The 23,025-nt window shown below is 42.1% G+C and overlaps 1 protein-coding gene across 1 annotated transcript; it reads left to right on the top strand.

Annotated features, from left to right (window-relative positions):
* Window positions 1-6,433: 6,433 nt before the first annotated feature.
* On the top strand, window positions 6,434-20,234 carry BSPH1 (binder of sperm protein homolog 1). The gene is made up of 4 exons (XM_031660362.1): window positions 6,434-6,530; window positions 9,021-9,071; window positions 18,884-19,141; window positions 19,670-20,234. Exons 1-4 carry the CDS (start codon window positions 6,434-6,436, stop codon window positions 19,810-19,812), a joined length of 549 nt encoding a protein of 182 aa, XP_031516222.1. The 3' UTR covers window positions 19,813-20,234.
* Window positions 20,235-23,025: the final 2,791 nt, after the last annotated feature.

Consider the following 23,025-nt stretch of genomic DNA (forward strand, 5'->3'; position numbering starts at 1 on the left):
TTTATTCATTATTCATTCAATCCATCCTCTTATTATCCATCCATCAGTCATTCATCCAATAAGTATTTAAGAACCCCACCATCCATAAGAAACTGTGTCAAGTACCAAGAGGAACCACACATGATTTCTGCCCTCAAAAATCAGAGATAAATCCTTCCATCCATCCTTCGATTTATTCATCCACTCCTCATCCATCCTTCCATCCATCCATTCTTTCACCATTCATCCATTCTTCTATCCACCCATCCTTCCCTTCATTCTTTAATCTTCCATCAGTCCACCACCCATCCAATGAGTATTCAAGAACCCTGTCACCTATGAGGAAATGTGGTGGGTACCAAGAGAAACCAGATATGATAGCTGTCTTCAAACAGCTAGAGATAAGATATTGGCACCAATACTTACCACCCAACATGGAAAATAATGGCAGCCACAACTGGTAGTATTAAGGCACTGATAGGGTGCCCAAGAGGCAGCTTAGCCCACAGCCTCTGCCCTCTGGTTCTCTTAAGCCAAAACAATTTCACAGTGGAGCAGTGAGAAGATAATAGCACCCGATCAACCAGGATTCAAATCCTACTCTCCTATGTTTCAACTGGGTGGCCTTGGGAAGGTCATTTCACCCTCTGAACTCCGAGCCAATATTCCTATGTGTTTAATGGAAATAAAATCTCAACTATAGAAGCCATTGTGATAATTACAGGCACACATGGGGCTGTAAAGTCACTGGAGTATAGTGTAGCTTCAAAATAATGACTCCTTCTGCTTCCCAGCAGCAAATGATCCCAGATCTGAAACAGAACTTCAGTGTAAGACTTCCCTCCACCTCTAAGCGCGCACACACACCTCTTCTATTACATATTAGGCTGCCTTTGGAGTGAGAAGCAACAGGATCTCAGTAAGCTCTTTTTGAATCTCAACTTTCTTTTTCCTAAAATAGGGAGAGTACGCCTTACCTTGGAGAAACGGTGCAAAAATTGATAGAACCATGAAGATTTTAATCCACCACCAAGAATTTAATAAGTAATTCACCCAGTCTCTTAACAGGTAACTTGTTCCCTTTTTTTCAGTTTCTTCCCTAAATTTGGGATTCAGGCAACCTTCCTTAGCATTACATCATTGACATAATCTGGTTTAACCCATTTCTTTAGTTTATTAACAGAGAAAGGATCTCACCCACAAGACCCCCTTCCCTACTTTCTCTGACTTTCCCCTTCCAGAACCAATATGGCAGCCACCAGCTACTTCTGGGTCTTGAGCATTTGAAATGGGAAAGTTCAAATTGTTCTATGTTGTAAGTGTAAAATACTTACTGATTCTGAAGACAAAGTATAGGAAAAAAAAGTAAAGTATTTCATTAATTTGTATTCATTTGTATTCATTAATTTTTTCAATTTATTCATTATACAATTTATACAATGTTCAATGTATACAATTATACAATGTATACAATTTATGCAATTATTCATTAATTTGTATTCAATAATTGATTTGTATTCATTAATTTGTATTCATTATGTGTTGAAATGATAATCGTTTACATATCCATGGGTTCCCCAAAACATATTATTTAAATAAATTGCACTTATTTTTTCTTACTTTCTAAAAGTGCTTTTGCTATAAAACTTATAATGATTTATGTGGCTCACATTATATTTCTAGTGCACCACGATGCTCTAGACCTTCCTTTCTTACTATGGGAGCCCCAAGACCCCACTTCTCACACCCTCCCAAGTTTCCAGGTCAAAATGTACCTTTGAGAGAGTTCTTCTGGGCCCTAGCTCTCTCCACGATCTCTCTTTACGGTTCTGCTCCCAAGAGCTCTGGATTATCTGGGGATTGGTTGAACGGCTTTGGCCCCAGCCTGTCTGTAGGACACAATGGCAGTTTCTCAAAGGAGGGTTCTTCATCAGTGGTTACTGTCCGAAGACAGTTTGGATGAGATCAGCTGTGGTTAATTTATGATGCCTCAAGATAACCCCATGCATATCCACGAAGCCCATAAAATTCAGTCAAGTGTACATGGACGGGGCCTTGCGGGGGCTGGGGTCAGGGACAAGAATATTAATGAACAGAGGAGGGAATGTTCCCAGAAATTCAGCTATGAATTGCTGGAGAGGTTTCGGCTGAACAATGAAAGAGAACCCCAGAATTTTCTTTTCTTTTCTTTTCTTTTTTCTTTTTCTTTTTGAGACAGAATCTTGCTCTGTTGCCCAGGCTGGAGTGCAATGGTGCCATCTTGGCTCACCACAACCTCCACCTCCCAGGTTCAAGCCTTTCTCCTGCTTCAACTTCCCGAGTAGCTGGGATTACAGGCATGCGCCACCACGCCCAGCTAATTTTGCACTTTTAGTAGAGACTGGGTTTCTCCATGTTGGTCAGGCTGGTCTCGAACTCCCGTCTTCAGGTGATCTGCCCACCTTGGCCTCCCAAAGTGCTGGGATTATAGGCGTGAGCCACTGTGCCCGACCAAGCCCTAGAATTTTCTAGTGAAAAGGCAAGCATGGGATAATTGAAACTAGCCTTCTGAAATACGTCATTTTATTTTATTTTTATTTTATTTTATTTTAATTTTTGAGACAGGGTCTCATTGTGTCATCCAGGCTGGAGTACAAAGCTGTGATCTTGGCTCACTGTCACCTCTGCCTCCTGGGTTCAAGTGATTCTCCTGCCTCAGCCACCTGAGTAGCTGGGATTATAGGTGCCCACCACCACACCCAGCTAATTTTTGTATTTCTAATAGAGACAGGGTTTCACCGTGTTGGCCAAGCTGGTCTTGAACCCCTGGCCTCAGGTGATCCACCTGCCTCAACCCCACAAAGTGCTGGGAGTACAGGCCATCATTTTTAAATGATTCTCCACCATCCTGGGATTTTGTGAAGAAGTCCACAAGCCTTCTCTTGGAATCTTTCAGAGTTGGCCACGTGTTACGGCTGACCCTAGTATGACTCCTTGGTTTTACAGATAAGGGAATTGAGGCACAGCTAGGCTCAGAGACTTACTGAACCTCATACAGCAAATTGTTGGGGAGAGTAGGGCTTGACCCAGCATGTCTGGGGCTCTTTGTTTTATTGATTCTTCAGTGCTGCATCTTCACATCCCAGGCTTGGGTGTTTTCAGAATAAGAGGCTTGCAGGCTGGGGGTTTCTCACATGGCAGCCTCCTCTGCCCTGACTTCTCTGTCTGTCTCTGCCTTCACCTCTTTTCACTGGCTGTTTCTCTGGCCCTCCCTGTCACTCTCTTCCTCAGTCTCTCTTTCGCCATCTCTCCACTCCCCTCTCTCTTTCTCCCTCTGTCCTTGCCTCCTTTTCCTTCCTCTTTGAAGCTCTTTCTCTGTCTTTGGGTTTTGTTCAGTGTCTCTCTTTCTGTTTGAATGTCTCACTATATATTGTGGGGGTGTGTGTGTGTGTGTTTTCCTCTCTCTTTCTCTTCATCCATCAACCGCCGACGCCTTCTTCCTTCTTCTTCTTCTTCTTCTTCTTCTTCTTCTTCTTCTTCTTCTTCTTCTTCTTCTTCTTCTTCTTCTTCTTCTTCTTCTTCTTCCTCCTCCTCCTCCTCCTACTCTTCCTCTTCCTCTTCTTCTTCTTCTTCTTCTCCTCCTCCTCCTCCTCCTCCTTCATCTTCTTTTTTTTGGAGTCAGAGGATGGAGTTTCGCTTTGTCATCCAGGCTACAGTGCAGTGGCATGACCTCAGCTCACAGCAACCTCTGCCTCCCAGGTTCAAGCAATTCGCCTACCTCAGCCTCCCAAGTAGCTGGGACCACAGACGCATACCACCACACCCAGCTAATTTTTGTATATTTTAGGAGAGACAGGGTTTCACCAGGTTGGCCAGGCTAGTGTCGAATTCCTGGCCTCAGGTGATCCACCTACCTCGGCCTCCCAAAGTGCTGGGATTACAGGCATGAGCCACTGCGCCCAGCCCACATTAATCTGCTAAGGGATTTTTGGATCTTGTATGGCTAATAATAAAGGGAAACTGATTGAAGAAATTCTTGTAGAGTGGGAAACTGATGACTTGCAATGCAATGATGAGTGACATGAAACAAAGATGTTAAAGGCGAGGATGGGTGGCTCTGCAAACGTGCAATGTCTTAGCACACTTGGTCTTCATAAAGTATCAATAATAATAGCAAAAAGGCAGTGTGCCAAAGACCACCCATTATGTTGTAGAAGATAGTCAAGATCTGTAAAAGATGTTCAAACAAGAAGGAAAGAGGTGCCAGCACTTTGGGAGGCCGAGGCGGGTGGATCACCTGAGGTCAGGAGTTCAAGACTAGCCTGGCCAACATGGTGAAATCCCATCTCTACTAAAAATACAAAAATTAGCTGGGTCTGCTGGCACACGTCTGTGGTCCCAGCTACTTGGGAGCCTGAGGCAGGAGAATCACTTGAACTCAGGAGGTGGAGGTTTCAGTGAGCCCAGATCATGCCATGGCACTCCAACATGGGAAACAGAGCAAGACTCTATCTAAAAAAAAAAAAAAAAAAAAAAAGAAAAGAAAAAAGAAATGTTAGAAATAAGTGAAGGCAACAGTCATTTCCAAAGACTAGGATTCCCCAAAGGTATTTTTAAAGTCTTGGATAGGCTTTTATTTCATAAGAGCTTCTAATCTGACAGTTGTTGACGTTTTTGACAGTTTAGTTGCGGGGAGGGCTATCTTTTGCCACTTTTTCCAAAGGAGATTCCATCTTACTGAGAAAAAAAAAATGGAGATGAAAAGATAGCCTGTCTTCCACAATTTTTTTCTGAGACAGGGTCTCACTCTGTTGCCCAGGCTAGAGTGCAGTGGTGCGATGATAGCTCACGGCAGCCTCAAACTCCCGGGCTCAAACTATCCTCCTACTTCAGCCTCCCAAAGTGCTGGGACAGCAGGCATATGCCACCATGCTCGGCTAATTTGTTAACTTTTTTTTTTTTTGTACAGATGGGGGTCTCATTATGTTTCCCAGGCTGGTCTCAAACTCCTGGTTGCAAACGATGCCTCCACCATAGCCTACCAAAGCACTAGGATTGCAGACATGAGCCACTGTGCCCAGTCCCTCTTCTAAGAATAGTAACTAAGGGCCAGGTGAGGTGGCTCACGCCTATAATCCCAGCACTCTGGGAGGCCAAGGCGGGTGAATCACCTTGTTCGAGACCAGCCTGACCAACATGGTGAAACCCTGTCTCTACTAAAAATACAAAAATTAGCCAGGTGTGGTGGCTCATGCCTGTAATCCCATTTACTAGGGAGGGTAAGGCCGGAGAATCGCTTGAACCTGGGAGGCGGAGGTTGCAATGAGCCGAGATCGCACCATTGCACTCCAGCCTGGGCAACAAGAGCAAAATTCTGTCTAAAAAAGGAAAAAAAAAGGAACAGTAACTGAGAACACACTGTGTTTCAGAATTCATAATTAATCTAATTTTTCATAGTTGGAAATGTAGGTGTCCATAACGCTGCACCGCTTATTCCTCAGAACTTCAAAGCCATCTGCAGCCCATTAGGTTAATCGCCAAGGGCCTCCAGAGAACAGTGGCCCACATCGAAGGTTTGTGGAGCACCAACAACGGTGCTTATATTAGGGAAGCAAACCTGCTTTTCCAAGAAACCTCCCTCGGCCTCTCCAGGGGATTCTTGAGCCCTGGCTGACAAAGACCAGGAAGATCTGAGATACAGGTAAACCTGTGACTGCTCATGGGCTCCCTGATGGTTCTCTCTTCATGGAAACGACGTGAAATTCCTCAGCCTGCATCTTCCCTGTCTGTTAGATTACATCTCATGCAAGGTAGATAGTTTAATCCCTTGGGAGCAGATGAGATAAAGGAAATGAGGGAGAAGATGAAAGAAGTGATAGATGTATGAGGGAAGAGGAGAAGAGAAATGATAAGGAAGAGGAGGAAGGGAGGAAGGAGGAGGGAGAAAGAGGGAAAGGAGGGGGAGGAAGAGGGGGGGGAGTGGAAGGAAGGAGGAGGAGAGGAAGGTGGAATGGAAGGAGAGTGGAGGGGAGGAGGAAGAGGGGAGGGGGGAGGAGTGGAAGAAAGAAGGAGGAAGAAGGAGGAGGAAGGAGCTGGCAAGGCCATGAGGAGAGGAGAACGAGAAGGGAGAAAAAGAATGATGAGGAGGAGAAGGTAAAAAAGGAGAGGGACAAGGAAGAAGTGGGGAGGAGGGAAAGAGAGGAGGGACAAGGAAGAAGTGGGGAGGAGGGAAAGAGAGGAGGGACAGGGAAGAAGTGGGGAGGAGGGAAAGAGAGGAGGGACAGGGAGGAGAAGTGGGGAGGAGGGAAAGAGAGGAGGGACAGGGAGGAGAAGTGGGGAGGAGGGAAAGAGAGGAGGGGACAGGGAGGAGAAGTGGGGAGGAGGGAAAGAGAGGAGGGGACAGGGAGGAGAAGTGGTTGTGGTTAGTTCCAGGGGCTATAAAATCTTGGAGATCAGCTGGTCGACCACGAGGAGCATGGCCCGGCACATGGGGCTCCTGCTGGTTTGGGTCTGCCTGTTTCGCGGTGTGGTCGGTGGTGTGGTCGGCGGTCTATTCAACGTTCTAGAAGAAGGTGAGGAGCCAGGTGACCCTGGCTGGGGACAGAGTCCTGCATATCTGCTGCTGTATATAATCAAATCCCAGTCGCCACAGAGGGCAACAGTCCCCCTTGCTTTAGGTACCTTAAGAAAGAAAAAGATACTCTCCCTTTCAGGTCAGAAACACAATCCATGGGTAAATATTTTTTAAAAAATAAGAAAGTTCAGCGAATAAAAGAACGAAAGACTAAGAATGTAAATTGGAAAATCCTAGTGACATGTTACTTGAAAACCATACGTCTCATCCCTTTATGCTAGGAGATTTTCAGTGTCTCATGCAGAGGTTTTGAAAATGAGACTGATTTTTGTAAAGTCGATTTTATTCCTTTTCCAAAGTCGTGTTGCCTGTAACAATGATGAAGCGAAAATATAAAAATAAGAAGGGAATTCACTATGGATGCATCTGACACATTTGATAAGGACTACGTATAGCTTCAAAAACAATTTTTTATGGAATGACCAAGAATAATGATCTTGCATATATTTCTTTTAAGTATTCTTCAGGACATCCTTGCATTAAAAAAAAATAACACTGTGCTTGCTATTTTTTAAAAAAAGAACAGAAAAGAAAAAGGTACTCCCAATGTAACTATGACCACTGCTTTCTTATCCAGCAGAATTATTTTGTACTTATTGAAAAATAACACTGTACCTGGCCACAGGTTTTTTTTTTTTAATCAGACATCATGTTTGTAGATACATAAAAAGAAATATAGATAAGTGGGAAAAAGCTAATTAAGATGATCCTAAATCTTCTCCACTGTCAATGTCTGGTCTCCTGAATTATGGATGTCATATTTTTCCACATAATACTTGTGCCATTCAGAGCCTTAGAGATTAAGCATTTCTCTTAATAATGCATCAGAGAATAAAAACTCATGAGCCCCGGGCTTGTTAGCCTGTATGTTAAATGATGTGGTGCTGGTCTCCTTTTGATCTGCAGAACTGTTGCCTATTCACTATCTCCCTCTCTCTCCCTTGCATCTGCCTCCTGGACTTATTCTCTCTCTCTCTCTTTTTTTTTTTTTTTTTTTTGAGATGGAGTCTTGCTCTGTCACCCAGGCTGGAGTGCAGTAGCATGATCTCGGCTCACTGCAACCTCAGCCTCCCAGATTTGAGCAATTCTCCTGCCTCAGCCTCCCGAGTAGCTAGGACTAAAGGTGCATGCCACCACACTTGGCTAATTTTTGTATTTTTAGTAGAGACCAGGTTCCACCATGTTGGCCAGGCTGGTCTCAAACTCCTGACCTCAGGTGATCCACCTACCTCAGCCTCCCAAAGTGCTGGGATTATAGGCAGGAGCCACCGCACCTGGCCTATTGTCTCTTAAGAGTTTCTTTTGAGCAAACTGCAAGTTTTTTACACTGGTTTCTTGAGTAGCAAACTGCAAGGTTTTTACACTGGTTGTATTCAATACAGACAATCACAACTGGGTCCCCACAGCAATCCTGCTTGCAGATAATAAGATGTTGTGGCAAAGAATGGGAAGGTGTGAACTCGTAGACATCTAGGGCTCAAAGTCTTGCTTGAGGCTGTCGGTTAAGCTTGGTTGGAACCCAGAGATGCTGGGGGGAAATCTGGACTCGTGAGCTTGCCAGGAGCAGTCAAGTGGGACAGAGGAAGGGAAGGGAGTCTTTAGTTCTTGATGAGTGGGGATGTATGAGAGCTCTCAGCTACGGGTCTCCCTCATCCTCATCAGGGGAGCATTGCATTTTAGTGTTTTAGAAGCAGTGACTGGCCGGGTGCAGTGGCTCACACCTGTAATCCCAGCACTTTGGGAGGCCGAGGTGGGCAGATCACGAGGTCAGGAGTTCAAGACCAGCCTGGCCAACATGGCGAAACTCCATCTCTACTGAAAACACAAAACTGAGCCGAGCGTGGTGGCAGGTGCCTGTAATCCCAGCTACTCAGGAGGCTGAGGCGGGAGAATCGCTTGAACCCAAGAGGCGGAGGTTACAGTGATTTGAGATCACGCCATTGCACTCCAGCCTGGGCAACAAGAGCAAGATTCGGTCTCAAAAACAAACAAACAAACAAAAAATAAAAACAGTGACCTGATAGGTTTGCTAGATGCACAGGATGCAGAGACTAAACAGCATGAGCATCTCCACTCATGAGCATACGATATGCACCCCCATCTCCTCCCACTAGTGCACGATCTAGTGGCAAGGCAGAAGAGGAAACAGACCGTGTGTGTGGCACATGCTGAATCGGCTATACGCCTGCCCTGAAAAAGAAAAAGTGGTGGAACTGGCAAGACTTCACAAAGGACTTGATTGGGTGATCTTGTTCCAGGGCTAAAAATTTGCCATGTCCAAAATGTAATTACTATTCCAAGTTGATGGGTTGTCTAAGGGATTACGTGGGAGTGGGGTCCCTTGCAGGGAGAACTGTCCAGGTATGTAGATCCATGCTTCATGAACCCAAAACGCTGGGGTTTTCCCTTTTGCCGTTTGGCATTTCAGGCTTTGGTGTGGAGGGACTGCCCGCCAACCGGTCGTTTGATGTCAACAAGGGTTTGTGTTAAAATGGGAATCTTGCATTGCAAGAGCCATTGTTTTAAAGAGGATGAGGAGGAACCATAGCTAAGAGCTCTCACGCATCCCCGCTCACCAAGAACTAAAGGCTCCTCTCGCCTCCTCCGTCCCACTCTACTCCGCTCCTGGCAAGCTTAGGAGACCAGTTTTCCCTCCAGCATCTCCGGGTTCCAACCAAGCTTAGCCCGTGGCCTCGAGCAAGACTTTGAGCCCTGGATAGCTATGAGTTCCCACATCTGAAACAGGAGGATCATGATTCTTGCTGCCTCCCAGGGTTGCTGGAAGATTAAATGGGTTAGCATGTGTGACGCTCAGAACGGAACTGTTATCGTTATGTCATTATTACTACTATTACAGTACCAAAAGTACTATTACAGTATTAAAGAGGCAGGATAATGGCTTGGATTTAGTAGTCGATAGTCACAGAGTGAGTTTAACTACTTTAAACATCTCGTACAAGTGGAATCATGCAATATTTGTCCTTTCGTGACTGGTTTGGTTCACTTAGCATAATATCCTCCAGGTTCATCCATGTTACCGAAAATGGCAGGATTTTCTCTTTTTTAATTTTTTTTTTAATTTTTAATTTTATTTTATTGTATTTGTTTTTCGAGACGAGGTCTCAGTCTGTCGCCCAGGCTGGAGTGCAGTGGCGTGATCTCAGCTCACTGCAACCTCAGCCTCCCAGTACTGGGACCACAGGAGCACACCACCATGCTCAGCTAATTTTATTTTGTAATTTTGGTAGAGAGAAGATTTCGCCAAGTTGCCCAGGCAGGTCTCAAACTCCTGAGCTCAAGCGATCTGCCCACCTCCGCCTTCCAAAGTGCTATGAGCCACCACACCCAGCCCTGCCTAAAGGTTCTTTGATCAAGGTTGTTTTGACCTAAGGAAAGGATCAATAGTAAATATATGTTCTGGCCAGGCATAGGTCAAGACGGGAAGATTGCTTGAGCCCAGGAATTTGAGACCAGCCTGGGAAACATAGTGGGACCCAGTCTCTACAGCAAATTTTGAAAATTAGCCAGGTATGGTAGTACGTGCCTGTAGTTCCAGCTACTTGGGAGGCTGAGGCAAGAGAATCACTTGAGCCTGGGAAGTCAAGGTTGCAGTGAGCTATGATAGCGTCACTGTACTCCAACCTGGGTGACAGAGTGAGATTCTGTCTCAAAAAAAAAAAAAAAAAAGTAAGTACATGTAGTACATGTTCTTCCACAAAGAATAGTAGATAAAATAGAAATTTTAGGGACGTTCTGAGAATGGGGTTAATCAGACACCAACACGGTGAATTAGCATCCAAGACAGAGGTGCTTTAGCCTCCACAAACTGTATTGTCTAGTGATGCTCAAATTCTTCGTCTTCATCCTCACTGTCTGGGGTTGCATTGCATAGCGTCCTTCCAAAATTCATGTTTACCAGAGATCTGTGAATATGACTGTATTTGAAATAGGTCTTTGCAGACATACTTAATGAAGATGCAGTCATAACAGGTAAGCGTTGACCCTAATCCAATGACTGGTATCTTTTTAAGAAGAGGAAACAGACACACACAGGGAAGACAGACATGCACAGTCAGAAGCAGAGATTAAAGTGATGCTGCCACAAGCCACAGAATGCCACAGCCTGCCAGCAGACACCAAAAGCAAGGAGAGAGGCACAGAACAGTTTCTTCCTCTGAGCTCCTAAGAAGGAACCAACCCTGGCATTTTGGCCTTCTGGCCTCCAGATCCATGAGACAATAAATGTCTATTGCTCCAGACCAAACAGTCTATGGTACTTTGTCTAGATTTTTTTTTTTTTTTTAAAGATAGGGGGTACTCTGTCACCCAGGTTGGAGTGCAATGGCACAATCATGGCTCACTGCAGTCTTGACCTCCCAGGCTCAAGTGATCCTCCTGCCTCAGCCTCCCAAGTAGCTGGGGCTACAGGCGCTTTACACCACCATGCCCAGCTAATTTTTTGTGTCTTTTACATTTATTGTGAGATGGTCTTGCTGTGTTGTCCAGGCTGGTCTCAAACTCCTGGGTTCAAGCAATCCTCCTGGCTCAGCCTCCAAAAGTGCTGGGATTACAAGCTAAATCACCATGCCCGACCAGTAAATTTCTACAACACAAAACCAAGGAAGAAGCAGTCACAGAGGCCACGTGTCTCTCCTGTCTGTGGGATGAGCCTCCCATGGTTTGGTACCCGAGGACCCCAACTCCTCCCCGTTCATTGTTACTGCTCTTCATCAGTGCTCTTCCAGGCTTTCTGACATTCTCCAGATTTGAAACTTTTGACTTCCATCTTGGGTGCTGTATTCCTGGTCTTTGAACATAGAATGGAACAGCAAGTGCAGCCCTTTGGGAAGACTCCTGACCCAGCTCTTGAATCCAAACAAGAATCTTGGCCAAGATAGGATCGTAGGACTACCATGTAGCAGCTACAGCAATTCCCCATGATAGGGAGGCGACTGCAGCTTTTCTTCCCTAGTCTGTTTGACCAGCTTCCCCAAGCTCCCTCCTCTGGGGCTCCATAACTTGGAAGAATAAAGTCTGATAAACTGTATCCTCCTGTGGACAACTGCAAGGATGCCAATACATACTGTGGAAGATGCTGAAATTCACGGCTCATCCTCTGGAAAAGTGGTCAGGTTCAGGGGACTTCATAAGCTCCTGAACACATTTCACAGGCTTTCATTTTATTTACATTCACTTACTCTTTTCCTTTTTTTTTTTTTTTTTTTTTTTTTACAAAGTCTTGCTCTGTCACTCACGCTGGAGTGCAGTGGTGTGATCTCAGCTCACTGCAACCTCCACCTCCCGGGTTCAAGTGATTCTCCTGCCTCAGCCTCCCAAGTAGCTGGGATTACAGGCACCCACCACCACACCCAGATAATTTTTGTATTTTTAGTAGAGATGGGGTTTCCACCATGTTGGCCAGGCTGGTCTTGAACTCCTGACCTCAGGTAGTCCGCCCACCTCGGCCTCCCAAAGTACTGGGATTACAGGTGTGAGCCACCAGGCCTCGTCCACTTACTCTTTTTCTAATGTGCTTCCTCTCTTTATATCTCTGAAGAACTTTTAACATTTCTTTCAAGGCAGGTTCTCTGGTAGCAAATTCCGTCAACGTGAGTTTGTCTGAGAATCTTTGTCTTTCTTTCTCCTTCACTTTCGAAGAATAATTTTGCAGGGTACAGAATTCTAGATTGAAGATTTTTTTCTCTCAACACTCTAAATGCTTCATTCTTATCTGCATGGTTTCTGGAGAGAAGTTGGATATAATTCTTATCTTTGCTTCTCTGTAGGTAAGGTATTTTTCCCCCTCTGGCTTCTTTCAAAAGATTTTTCTTTTAAAAATTTTTATTTTAGATGCAGGGGGTACATGTACAGACTTGTTACATGAGTATATTGCATAAATGGTGAGGTTTGGGATTCAGTTGAAGCCATCACCCAAATAATGAACATAGTGCCCAATAGGTAGTTTTCTTTTTTTCCTTTTTTTTTTTTTTTGGAGACAGAGTCTTGTATTGCCCAGGCTGGAATGCAGTGGCACGATTTTGGCTCACTGCAACCTCTGCCTCCCAGGTTCAAGCAATTCTCTTGCCTCAGCCTCCCAAGTAGCTGGGATTATAGGCGCCCACCAACATGCCCGGCTAATTTTTGTATTTTTAGCAGAGGCGGGATTTCACCATGTTGGCCAGGCTGGTCTTGAACTCCTGACCTCATGATCCGCCCACCTCAGCCTCCCAAAAGTGCTGGGATTACAGGTGTGAGCCGCTGCGCGCAGCCATCAATAGGTAGTTTTCAAGCCTGGGTCCCCTCCTTACCTCCCCACTTCTGTAATCCTCAGTGTCTCTTGTTCCCATCTTTGTGTCCCTGTGCACCCAGTGTTTAGTTCCCACTTATAGGTGAGAATATGTGGTATTTGGTTTTCTGTTTCTGCATTAATTTGCTTAGGATAATGACCTCCAGCTGCATCCATGTTGCTAAAAAAGACATGATTTTGTTCTTTTTTATGGCTGTATAAAACAATTTTGATTTGGGTTTATCTGAAAAAGTGAGACTGATTTTTATTTCAAATCAGGGTATTTTTAAAAACCTTATATATTGTAACAGAATTTAGCTTGAATTATGATGAAAGGTGAGTTATTGAGAATGAAAAGAATTGGGATGCAGGACTTTTCTGACAAAATTGTTATGATTTTCCAGTGCATAGCTTTGTCTTCTTCCATTTTACACTTTCCTCAAAGGATCATAAAGAAAGCCAGTTTTGTATAAGTATTCTGAGACTAATTCTAGGACTATATTAATTTTTAGGGGCCCTTCTTAATCCTTTGAAATTAAAAAAAATATATATATATATGTTTTCTTCAAGCCAGGCATGGTGACTCATACCTGTAATCCCAGCACTTTGGGAGGCCAAGACGGATGGATCACCTGAGGTCAGGAGTTTGGGTCCAGCCTGGCCAACATGGCAAAACCCTGTCTCTACCAAAAATACAAGAATTAGCCAGGTGTGGTGGTGCACACCTGTAGTCCCAGCTACTTGGGAGGCAGAGGCAGGAGACTCAGCTGGTGATTCTAATATGCAACAAAGCTTGTGAACCATTGTGCTGGTCCATTATAACTATTTCTTAAATAATATATGCCCAAGGAAAAATGTTTTAATTTCAAGCCACAATGGCAGCCAGGACAGTTTAGCTGAAAAACAAACCTGTGGAAAGAATAAACATGAGCAAATAGCAAAATAATCGGTAATAAATAAAATATACACAACAAATTCAGAATTAAAATCATTGCTTTTGCAAAAATCTTTTCAAAAAATAAAAAAATTAAATCATTGCTCTTTTAAGTGTAATCTACAAATTTGATGAACTAGTTATGAACACAGATTATGCTGAGTTATAATGCTTTAATATGAGAGATATCTGCAAATTACATTGTATGTGTATGTTCTCTTAACCAAACATGACATTTGTAAATTTACTTGTTGGTAAATTGTGCTTTTCTATCTTACATCATTTTAATGATTATTAAGTATCATCTATCATGGGCTATTTGGGAAAAAAATCAAATCTTTCACTCTGTATTTATTCTACAATTCATTCTACGTTGTATTTCATCCTAAAGTTACGACTGTTCTTAAAGCCTCAATTAAATGAACTTTGTAACAGTTATTTAATGTTTAACTAAACACATGCTGGTTTTGAATCAAATAGCCTTTGCATAAAACCACTTCATCAGGAACCATGCAAAGTAACAAAACAAAAAATTCAAGTTCTAAGGAGGGGGAGGTAAATATTACAGGTTTAATGGCTCATGAAGGAACAATGATTGAAAAATGCTGCTTTAAGAAAAATAAAAAAGTAAAGCTATGAGGCAATCTTCTTCGTTCCAAGAATATTAGGATATTCAGACTGGGGAGGACTTGACATCCTAATGTTCTCTCTCCATTTTATAGCAGAGTAAACTGAGGGCAGATGGTTGGTCAGTGGTTGAGCCTGTGTCAGGGTTTGGGCTGTTACTTCCTACTGAACCAACCTCTCCAGGGAGGATTCGAATTGAATTGCCATATGCTTAACTTTTTTAATTTAATGGAACTTAACATTTCTGAACTTTGTCTCTAAGATGATGGAAACAATGCTTGCCTCACAAAATTGTTCTGGTAAGTTAAATAAAATATAGTACGCAGGATAGAGAAGATGCTCAGAGCATTTATCTGCATTTCCTACATACCTCAGAGGTATCATTCTTATTTTTCCCTCCTAGAGGAAGAAGTTTCCATTTTGAAAGTGATAACTCTAAAGACATGAATCTCTAATAGTAGAATTCAGGTATTCAGTGAGAAGTGGTGACAAAAATAAAAACCTATGGTGTTCCATATCAGAAACCTATGATGAAGTAGTTTATTTTATAGAAAAATGTGAGAAAAGTAAATAATTTCCTTTGCCTGCTGAATTTTTTAAGAATAATTTTAATCATTCCTATCCTTTAATAATATTTGGAAAATACAGTTAAAGCAAAAGAAAAATAAGAAATCACCCACAATCACACTACCAAAAATAAGCTCTATTGAACCAAAGTTAACTTAGTTAACTTAGTTTTGCCTAACTTTCAAAATAGTATTATTCTTACTAGAATAGAAATTGGTGAAATCTTTTCATTTCTTTTATTTTAAAGTGACATAAATATTTGTTCAAAATTGTGTCTTTCAGATGAATTGTCATCAACTGTGGGTAAGGTGATCAAAAAACTTTTATTGGGGTTTCTTTTAAAAGTTTTGCAATAAAACGTGAAACCATTGAATATTCCCTTTCCTGGTAAGAAATCATATTTTTCATTAAAGATTACTATTTTATGTACTTATATTTAAGTAAATTCCATGTTAAAAATGTTAAGAAAAAAGAAGAATCCCAGCACTTTGGGAGGCTGAGGCGGGAAGACCATGAGGTCAGGAGACCATCCTGGCTAACATGGTGAAACACCGTCTCTACTAAAAAACTACAAAAAATTAGCGGGGCGTAGTGGCAGGCACCTGTAGTCCCAGCTACCTGGGAGGCTGAGGCAGGAGAATGGCCTGAACCTGGGAGGCGGAGCTTGCAGTGAGCCGAGATTGCGCCACCCAACTCCAGCCTGGGCGACAGAGTGATACTCCGTCTCAAAAAAAAAAAAAAGGAAGAAGAAGTGATAAATCATAATTTTACTGTTAATTTTACTTTTGGGTGATTAAACATTTCATTACATGTAACTTCATAATGTGATTTTTAGCAAAAATCAAGTATTATGGAAAATAATGAAATAGAAAATGCCTTTTGCCACCTAAAAATGAAGTACAAATTTTTCCATATCTATTTATATGCTCATCTTTATTAATGCCTACTTGATATTATAAAGTCAATTTCATTTTAAAATTCTCTCAGGGATTAATATTTTTAATTAATTCTTATTTTTTAAACTAATACTAACCATGCTGAAATAAACATTCTTAATCTAAGTGTCATTCCAATTAAAACTAGGAAAGCACAGGGGTGTTACGTTAACACTATTTTAGGTTCTAACATAAGTGATATTGTAAAAAGGAAAAAATCTATATAAAATAACAGGCAAAATTATTTTATGATTGTATACTTTAAATCCCTAAGAACATGAATAAAAATTATTAGTTTTAATAAAGTAATATGGCTATGTGGCTGGATATAAGATAAACATACACCAGTCAATAGTTTTTCTCTATACTGGTAAGAACCAACTGGATATTGATGGAAATGGAAAACATTCTGTTTAACATCATTGACCGAAAAAAAGCACTTTGGAATTAAATCAGTGAGAAATGTGTAGGATTTACATAGAACAAATAAGAAAATAATATTGAAGAGCAAAAAAATACATTTTGAAAAAGAGATATTGCTATGTTCTTGGATGGAAAACATAATACCATAACAATATCACTCTTTCCCAAACTAATATTTTTATTTAATTTTATTTTACATAAGAGCACATTTTAAAGCCTAATAACAGTGGAATAAATGTCAGCTCTAAATTTTATTTTTCAGAAACTGTAAGTCATTTTCCAGAAATTGAAGGTAAGTTGATCAGAAAACTTTGATTATTAATGTGTATTTTCTTTTAATTTTGTAAAAATGGGGGAATCAGTAATGTTTTTCCAGTAAAAAAATAATAATATTTTCTTCTTATATAAAATGTAATATAAGTGCCTTGTAAACAGATAAAGAAAAGAGAGGTATAGAAGTCACTCTGATCTTTCATCAGCACTAAATGTGTCTACTCTTTAATTTCTGCCAATTGAACAAGAAATAACAGATTTTAAAATTTATATAGAAAAAAATCCAATAATAATTAGAAATATTATGAACAAAGTGCTGGAGTAGAGAAATATTTCGTCTCATCAGATATTTAGACATACTAAAATACTGTAATATAAACAACATGGAATCAGCCTAGAAAGATAGAAGGAAGAGGAGGAGGAGGAGGTAGAGGAGGAGGGAGGAAGGAAGAAGAGGAGGAAAAAGAAGAAGGAGGAGGAGGAGGAAGAGGAGAGAAGAAAGGAAGAAATATTTTGTGATACTTGCTGTCTCCAGAGTCTGCTCATTTTACCACCATGCTTCCTTACCTCTCTAGTAATTTCAAGAAATTTTAGAGCAAATATAGAATGGATCCCAGGATATATTAGAATAATCCATGGTTTTAAGCATGACCATTTAAATGTACAGGTGGTTTATTTCATCATCAATCTGTCATTACTAAATGTGTTTGAAAGAAAATAAAGTTGCATTGCCCTTTTGCATCATATACAAAACTAAATTCTAGCTTAATCAAATTTTAAACGTAAAAGGAACAAAATTGTTTAATTTAAGAAGAAAATGGAAAATGTATGCGTGGCCTAAGGACCAGCAGATCTTTTAAAGCAAGGCAGAAATCGTCTGTAATACAGGTAAACATTTTTAAAGTGTGTAAATGCTTCATGCTAATGAAAATTCAGGTAAAGGAGCACAATTTGTGGGAAAGACTAATTGCCATTTTCTTTGACAAAGCAATATTCATCAATGTTAAAATTGTATATACACTTTGTCCTTGTAACCTTGCTTTGGAGATTCTATAGAAACAAACGCTTCAGTACATAAGGATTTAAATGCGTGAAATGTTTACTGCAGCTGTATTTACAGTGGGAAAAATCTGAATGTGGAAATACTGAATGAATTGTGGTGAATCCGTATCACAGAACATGAATCAGCATTAGAAAGAAGTTAAGGCCTGACTCAGTGGCTCATGCCTGTAATCCCAACATTTTTGGAAGCTGAGGCAGGAGGATGCTTGAGCTCAGGAGTTTGAGGCCACCCTGGCCAACATAGTGAGATCTCATCTCTACAAAAAATTTAAAGATTAGCTGGGCATGGTAGCATGCACCTGTAGTCCCAGCCTACTCTGGAGGTTGAGGTGGGAGGATCGCTTGAGCTCAGGAGAATGAGGCTGCAGTGAGCCATGAAGAAGTTAAAGCGACACAATCACTTTAAGAAGATTTCTGTGATGTGTTAAGTTGGAAACTCAATTATAAAATATGATTAATTTTGAAGGGTGGCAAAAAATCATGCATGTGTGCCTGTGTGTATGCACATATAACTATATATATCCTGCATTAACCATACAGCATATATACAAAACAATATAACATATATAAGTATATATGTATAACCATACAACATATATATACCCAGGTGACACACATACACACATGTATAGTTGTATGGGAGAAGGAGAGAAAGAGAGATGATGGAAGGAAGTAAAAATAAGAGATCCAGGGGCAGGGGGGAAGAATTGTTTGGTAGATAAATGCCCACATTTATGTATTTTGAAGGGTGGCAAAAAATCATGCATGTGTGTCTGTGTGTATGTTAATATAGTATCCAGATATATATATCCTGTATTAACCATGGCTGTTATTATATACAAACAATGTAACATATATAAGTATATATGTATAACCATACAACATATATATACCCAGATGACACACATACACACACGTATAGTTGTATGGGAGAAGGAGAGAAAGACAGATGATGGAAGGAAGTGAAAATAAGAGATCCAGGGGCAGGGGGGAAGAATTGTTTGGTAGATAAATGCCCACATTTATGTTTCTATGCTTACGAGAGATTTCTGAAACTGGAGCAAATGCTAAGCAAAATTTTGAGACTGTTTATACCCTGGGAAAAAAGTAGGGCAGGGGCAGCAATATAAAACAAAAGACCTTTGTCATTAGAGAGCCAAAGCTCTGCTATTGAGTGGCACAATAACAGTTTACTACAGTCACAGCCAATGACTCTGATTTCAAAGGGCAGCAGTCCCTAGGAAGACAGTGGCTTGATAACCTCTCTCTCAACACACCCGGAAACAGAGGAAGAATTTTGTTTTCTCTAGATGGGGAGTGTGTCTTTCCATTCCACTATAAAAACGGAACCTACTATGACTGCATCAGGTCCAAGTCAAGACACAAGTGGTGCTCGTTAAATGAGACTTACGAAGGATACTGGAAGTATTGCTCTGCCGAAGGTGAGTGTCCTGCCTCTAAATACCTCAGAGCAGTAATCTTGGTCTCTGAGGCTGGGATGTGGGGAGAAGCACAAGAGGGTTCTGAAAATAGAATCCATAGCCAATTAAATTGTGAAAATAAAGGATGTTCAATTTCTTACGATATAAAAATCACATTGCACCAAAGAGATGAGCATTTCGACCACATTATTTTGAAAAGAATCTTTTTGGTAGAACATCAAAGTAATATGGGATCTGAATCCCCCACCAATATTGTTCCCATGTGCCTTTGGTGAAATAGGGCAGAGCAGATGATACTGAATAGGAAGCAAAAGTGTGTATTTGCATGTGTGTGAGTGTGTGCACATGTGTGCATACATGTATGTCTTTGTGAGTGTGCATGTGTGTGTGCACACATTTACTACGCATGCACAATAATACGTGCTTATTGTGCACGCGTGTGTGCATGTGTGTGCATGGTGTGGTGGAGGAGGCGCAGATTAGAAAGGTTTCTTACTCAGACTGCTTCTTCCTCTTTCTCTTCTGCAGATTTTGCAAGCTGCGTGTTTCCCTTCTGGTACAGACGCTTGATCTACTGGGATTGTACTGACCATGGGGAAGCATTTGGGAAAAAATGGTGTTCACTGACCAAGAATTTTAACAAGGACCGAATTTGGAAATACTGTGAATGATGGCGAGATTTTACCAGGGGAAGGGGATGAAGACGTTTAATCGTTCTCCTTGGAAAGAACCTATAGTTTTTGTTGGCAGAGGAGAACCCTTTCTCATTAGAGAGGGGTGTTTTTATTTTTTTAATTTTTTTTTCTGGGATGCGAGTTGAAGGTGATCTAACTAAATAACTAGAGGTTTTTGATTAAGGATTATGGGGTTTTAATACGGAAATCTGTAGTTTAGCCTCAGCACTTTAATTGCTAACTGTGTAAAATTAGTCCCTTTTAAAAATTAAGTCTATGGGGTAGGCGTGGTGGCTCATGCTTATAATCCCAGCTCTTCGGGAGCCTGAAAAGGAAGGACTGCTTGAGGCCAGGAGTTCAAGACCAACGTGGACCAATATAGTAAGACCCTGTTTCTAAAAAAAAAAATTTTTTAATTAACTAGGCATGGTGGCACACACTTGTAGTCTTAGCTACTCAGGAAGTTGAGGCAGGAGGATCACCTGAGTTCAACAGTTCAAGGTTGCAGTGAGCTGTGATGAAAGGGAGACCCACCTCTAAAATAAAATAAATGAAGTAAAGTAAGCATACGGACTTTGGGTGATAGTGATGTGTCAATGTAGATTCATCAGTTGTAACCAATGTTCCAGTCTGGTGGAGGATATTGATAACACGGAGGCTATGTGTACATGGGAAATTTTTGTACCTACTACTCAATTTTTCTGTGACTTAAAACTGCTTTAAAAACTAACATGTATTAAAAATGCATGACCTTAATAAAGAATATTTTTAAAACAGAAAAAAGAAGGTGATAACTGAGGTGATACCTGAGGTAGGAATACAGGTGTGGAGGGAAAGTATCAGAGTGAGGTTTAAAAAGGTCAGATATGAACCACACGAACAAGGGCAACACCAAAACTGCGTATTGTCGGGCGCTGTGGCGCTCAAGCCTGTAATCCCAGCACTTTGGGAGAGGCGTCGAGACCGGCGGATCACTTCAGGTCAGAGATCGAGACCATCCTGGCTAACATTGGTCGAAACTGCTTCCTACTAAAAAATACACAAAAATCCCAGCCGGGCGAGGTGGCGGGCTTGTAGTCCCAGCTACTCAGGAGGCTGAGGCAGGAGAATGGCGGAACTGGGAGGCGGAGCTTGCAGTGAGCTGAGATCCGCCACCGCACTCCAGCCTGGGTGACAGAGGCATGCAGACCTCGGCTCAAAAAAAAAAAAAAAAAAAAAAAAAAAAAAAAAAACTGGGTGCATTGTACAAAGTGAGGGAAGGCCACCAGCTTGGTCCATGGTGGGTGCCCTGGGAGCCGGGCAGTGGGCATGCCAGCACTTGAGAGTTGGCTAAGTCCAAAAGAGAAGCCACAGAGCATCGTTCAGTAAGCAGAATCTGGATAGAATCCAATTTGATTATGGAAGCCAAGAGTGGTGGCTGATGCCTGTAATCCCAGCACTTTGGGAGGCAGAGGCAGGAGGATTGCTTGAGCCCTGGAGTTCAAGACTAGCCTCGGGCCAGGTGCGGTTCGCCTGTAATCCCAGCACTTTGGGAGGCCGAGATGGGCGGATCACGAGGTCGAGATCGAGACCATCCTGGCTAACACGGTGAAACCCCGCTTCTACTAAAAATACAAAAAAACCAGCCGGGCGAGGGTGGGCGGCTTCTGTAGTCCCAGCTACCGAGGCTGAGGCAGGAGAATGGTGTAAACCTGGGAGGCAGAGCTTGCAGTGAGCTGGGATCCGGGCCACTGCACTCCAGCGCCTGGGCTGCACAGAGCGATTCGCCTCAAAAAAAAAAAAAAAAAAAAAAAAAGACTAGCCTGGGCAACATAGCAAGACCTCATCTCGAAAGAAAAAAAAAAATGAAAGAAAATAACAAAGAATAGTAGAGAGGAACTATCTGATAGAAGGCTCTGAGAAAGTAGGAAGAGATGGGATGATTCCAGGAGGAGGAAATAGAGTCACCCTCAGTAGAAACAGATCTTCCATTGCTACAAGGTATAAGAAAAAGTGAATGTGTGCAGATATAAGCCGATTCATAAATTTGAGGGGATTCGTATGTGAGAGAGTTTTTTTATTGTATTTTCTCAGGAAAGTAGTAGGAAAAGCAATCTTGTGATAATAGAGGGATGAGTATAGTGGGGTAGGTGTGTCATGGTCATTGAAGAGAGTGGAGAGTGAGGTGACCAGAGACATATCAGAAGATGTCTGGCTAGTGTAGGGGGGTTGGTTGAGGTTAACATGTCAGTCAGGAAGCTTACTGCACGCTCAAATTGGGTAGTTAGAAGAAACTGGAAACTACAGATAATAGTGCAGTATTCAGGGATAGTAAGAGCAATACCTGAACAGTGAGGGGAAGAGAAATTCCTGGAATGGAGAGCGTGGGAGAACAAGGGAGGAAGAAAAAGGACAGAGATGGAGAGTAAGTGTTATATACGCAAACAGGAGAGCATCGGGGAGGAGGTATAAGGGAGAAGATTGCAGAAAAGACAGACAGAGAGGCAGACACGCCAATCCCGTTAATTTGGGAGCTGGGAGGCAGAGGACAATTCCCGAGGTCAGGCTCGAGATCAGGCCATCGATAGAAATTCTCGTTCATTGTGGGTCATTAAAATTAAGTTACCATGGCTATGGCGGTTTATAATTCCAGCTGCATTGGAGCGAGGCAGGAGAATCGCTGGAACCCGGGAAGTGGAGGTTGCACAGCTGAAATGGAAAGCATTACACCCAGCCTGGGCTTACAAAAAGCAAAATTCTAAAAAAAAAGAAAAAAAGAGAGAGAGTGCGCTATGGCTGTGGAAGCGACCAACCATGGTTTCAAGCGAACACCAACCTTCTTCCAATCTCCTGCCAGTGCATCCCATTGGTCAAGCCCAAGTAGAAAGCAAAGTTGCTGGGATTACAGGGGTGCACCACCGTGCCAGGCTAATTTTTTGTACTTTTAGTAGACAAGGGTTTCACTATGTTGCCCAGGCTACCCTTTAACTTCCTGACCTCAAGTGATCTGCCCGCCTCAGCCTCCCAAAGGGCTGGGACAGGTGCATGAGCCACCGCAAGCTTGGCCCCCAGTGCTTCTGAACTTTGATCTAGGTTCCACTCGACTGTAGAACTTTAAAAATTCTCTATAACCAGTATGCTGCCCATCTCAATCCATTCAGAAAGTCCTAAGGTGGTGCCCAGGCATCACACCTTCTAAAGCTCCCCTGGTGACTCCAGCTTGAGTCCCCT

Source organism: Papio anubis, chromosome 20 (assembly GCF_008728515.1).
Source record: "Papio anubis isolate 15944 chromosome 20, Panubis1.0, whole genome shotgun sequence".
NCBI lineage: Eukaryota > Metazoa > Chordata > Mammalia > Primates > Cercopithecidae > Papio > Papio anubis.

Coding starts and splice junctions, on each gene's coding strand:
- BSPH1 (XM_031660362.1), top strand. CDS start 6,434: ATGGCCCGGCACATGGGGCTCCTGCTGGTTTGGGTCTGCCTGTTTCGC. Junction 6,531..9,020: donor ATTCAACGTTCTAGAAGAAG/GTGAGGAGCCAG, acceptor TTGGCATTTCAG/GCTTTGGTGTGGAGGGACTG. Junction 9,072..18,883: donor GTCGTTTGATGTCAACAAGG/GTTTGTGTTAAA, acceptor GAGTGGCACAAT/AACAGTTTACTACAGTCACA.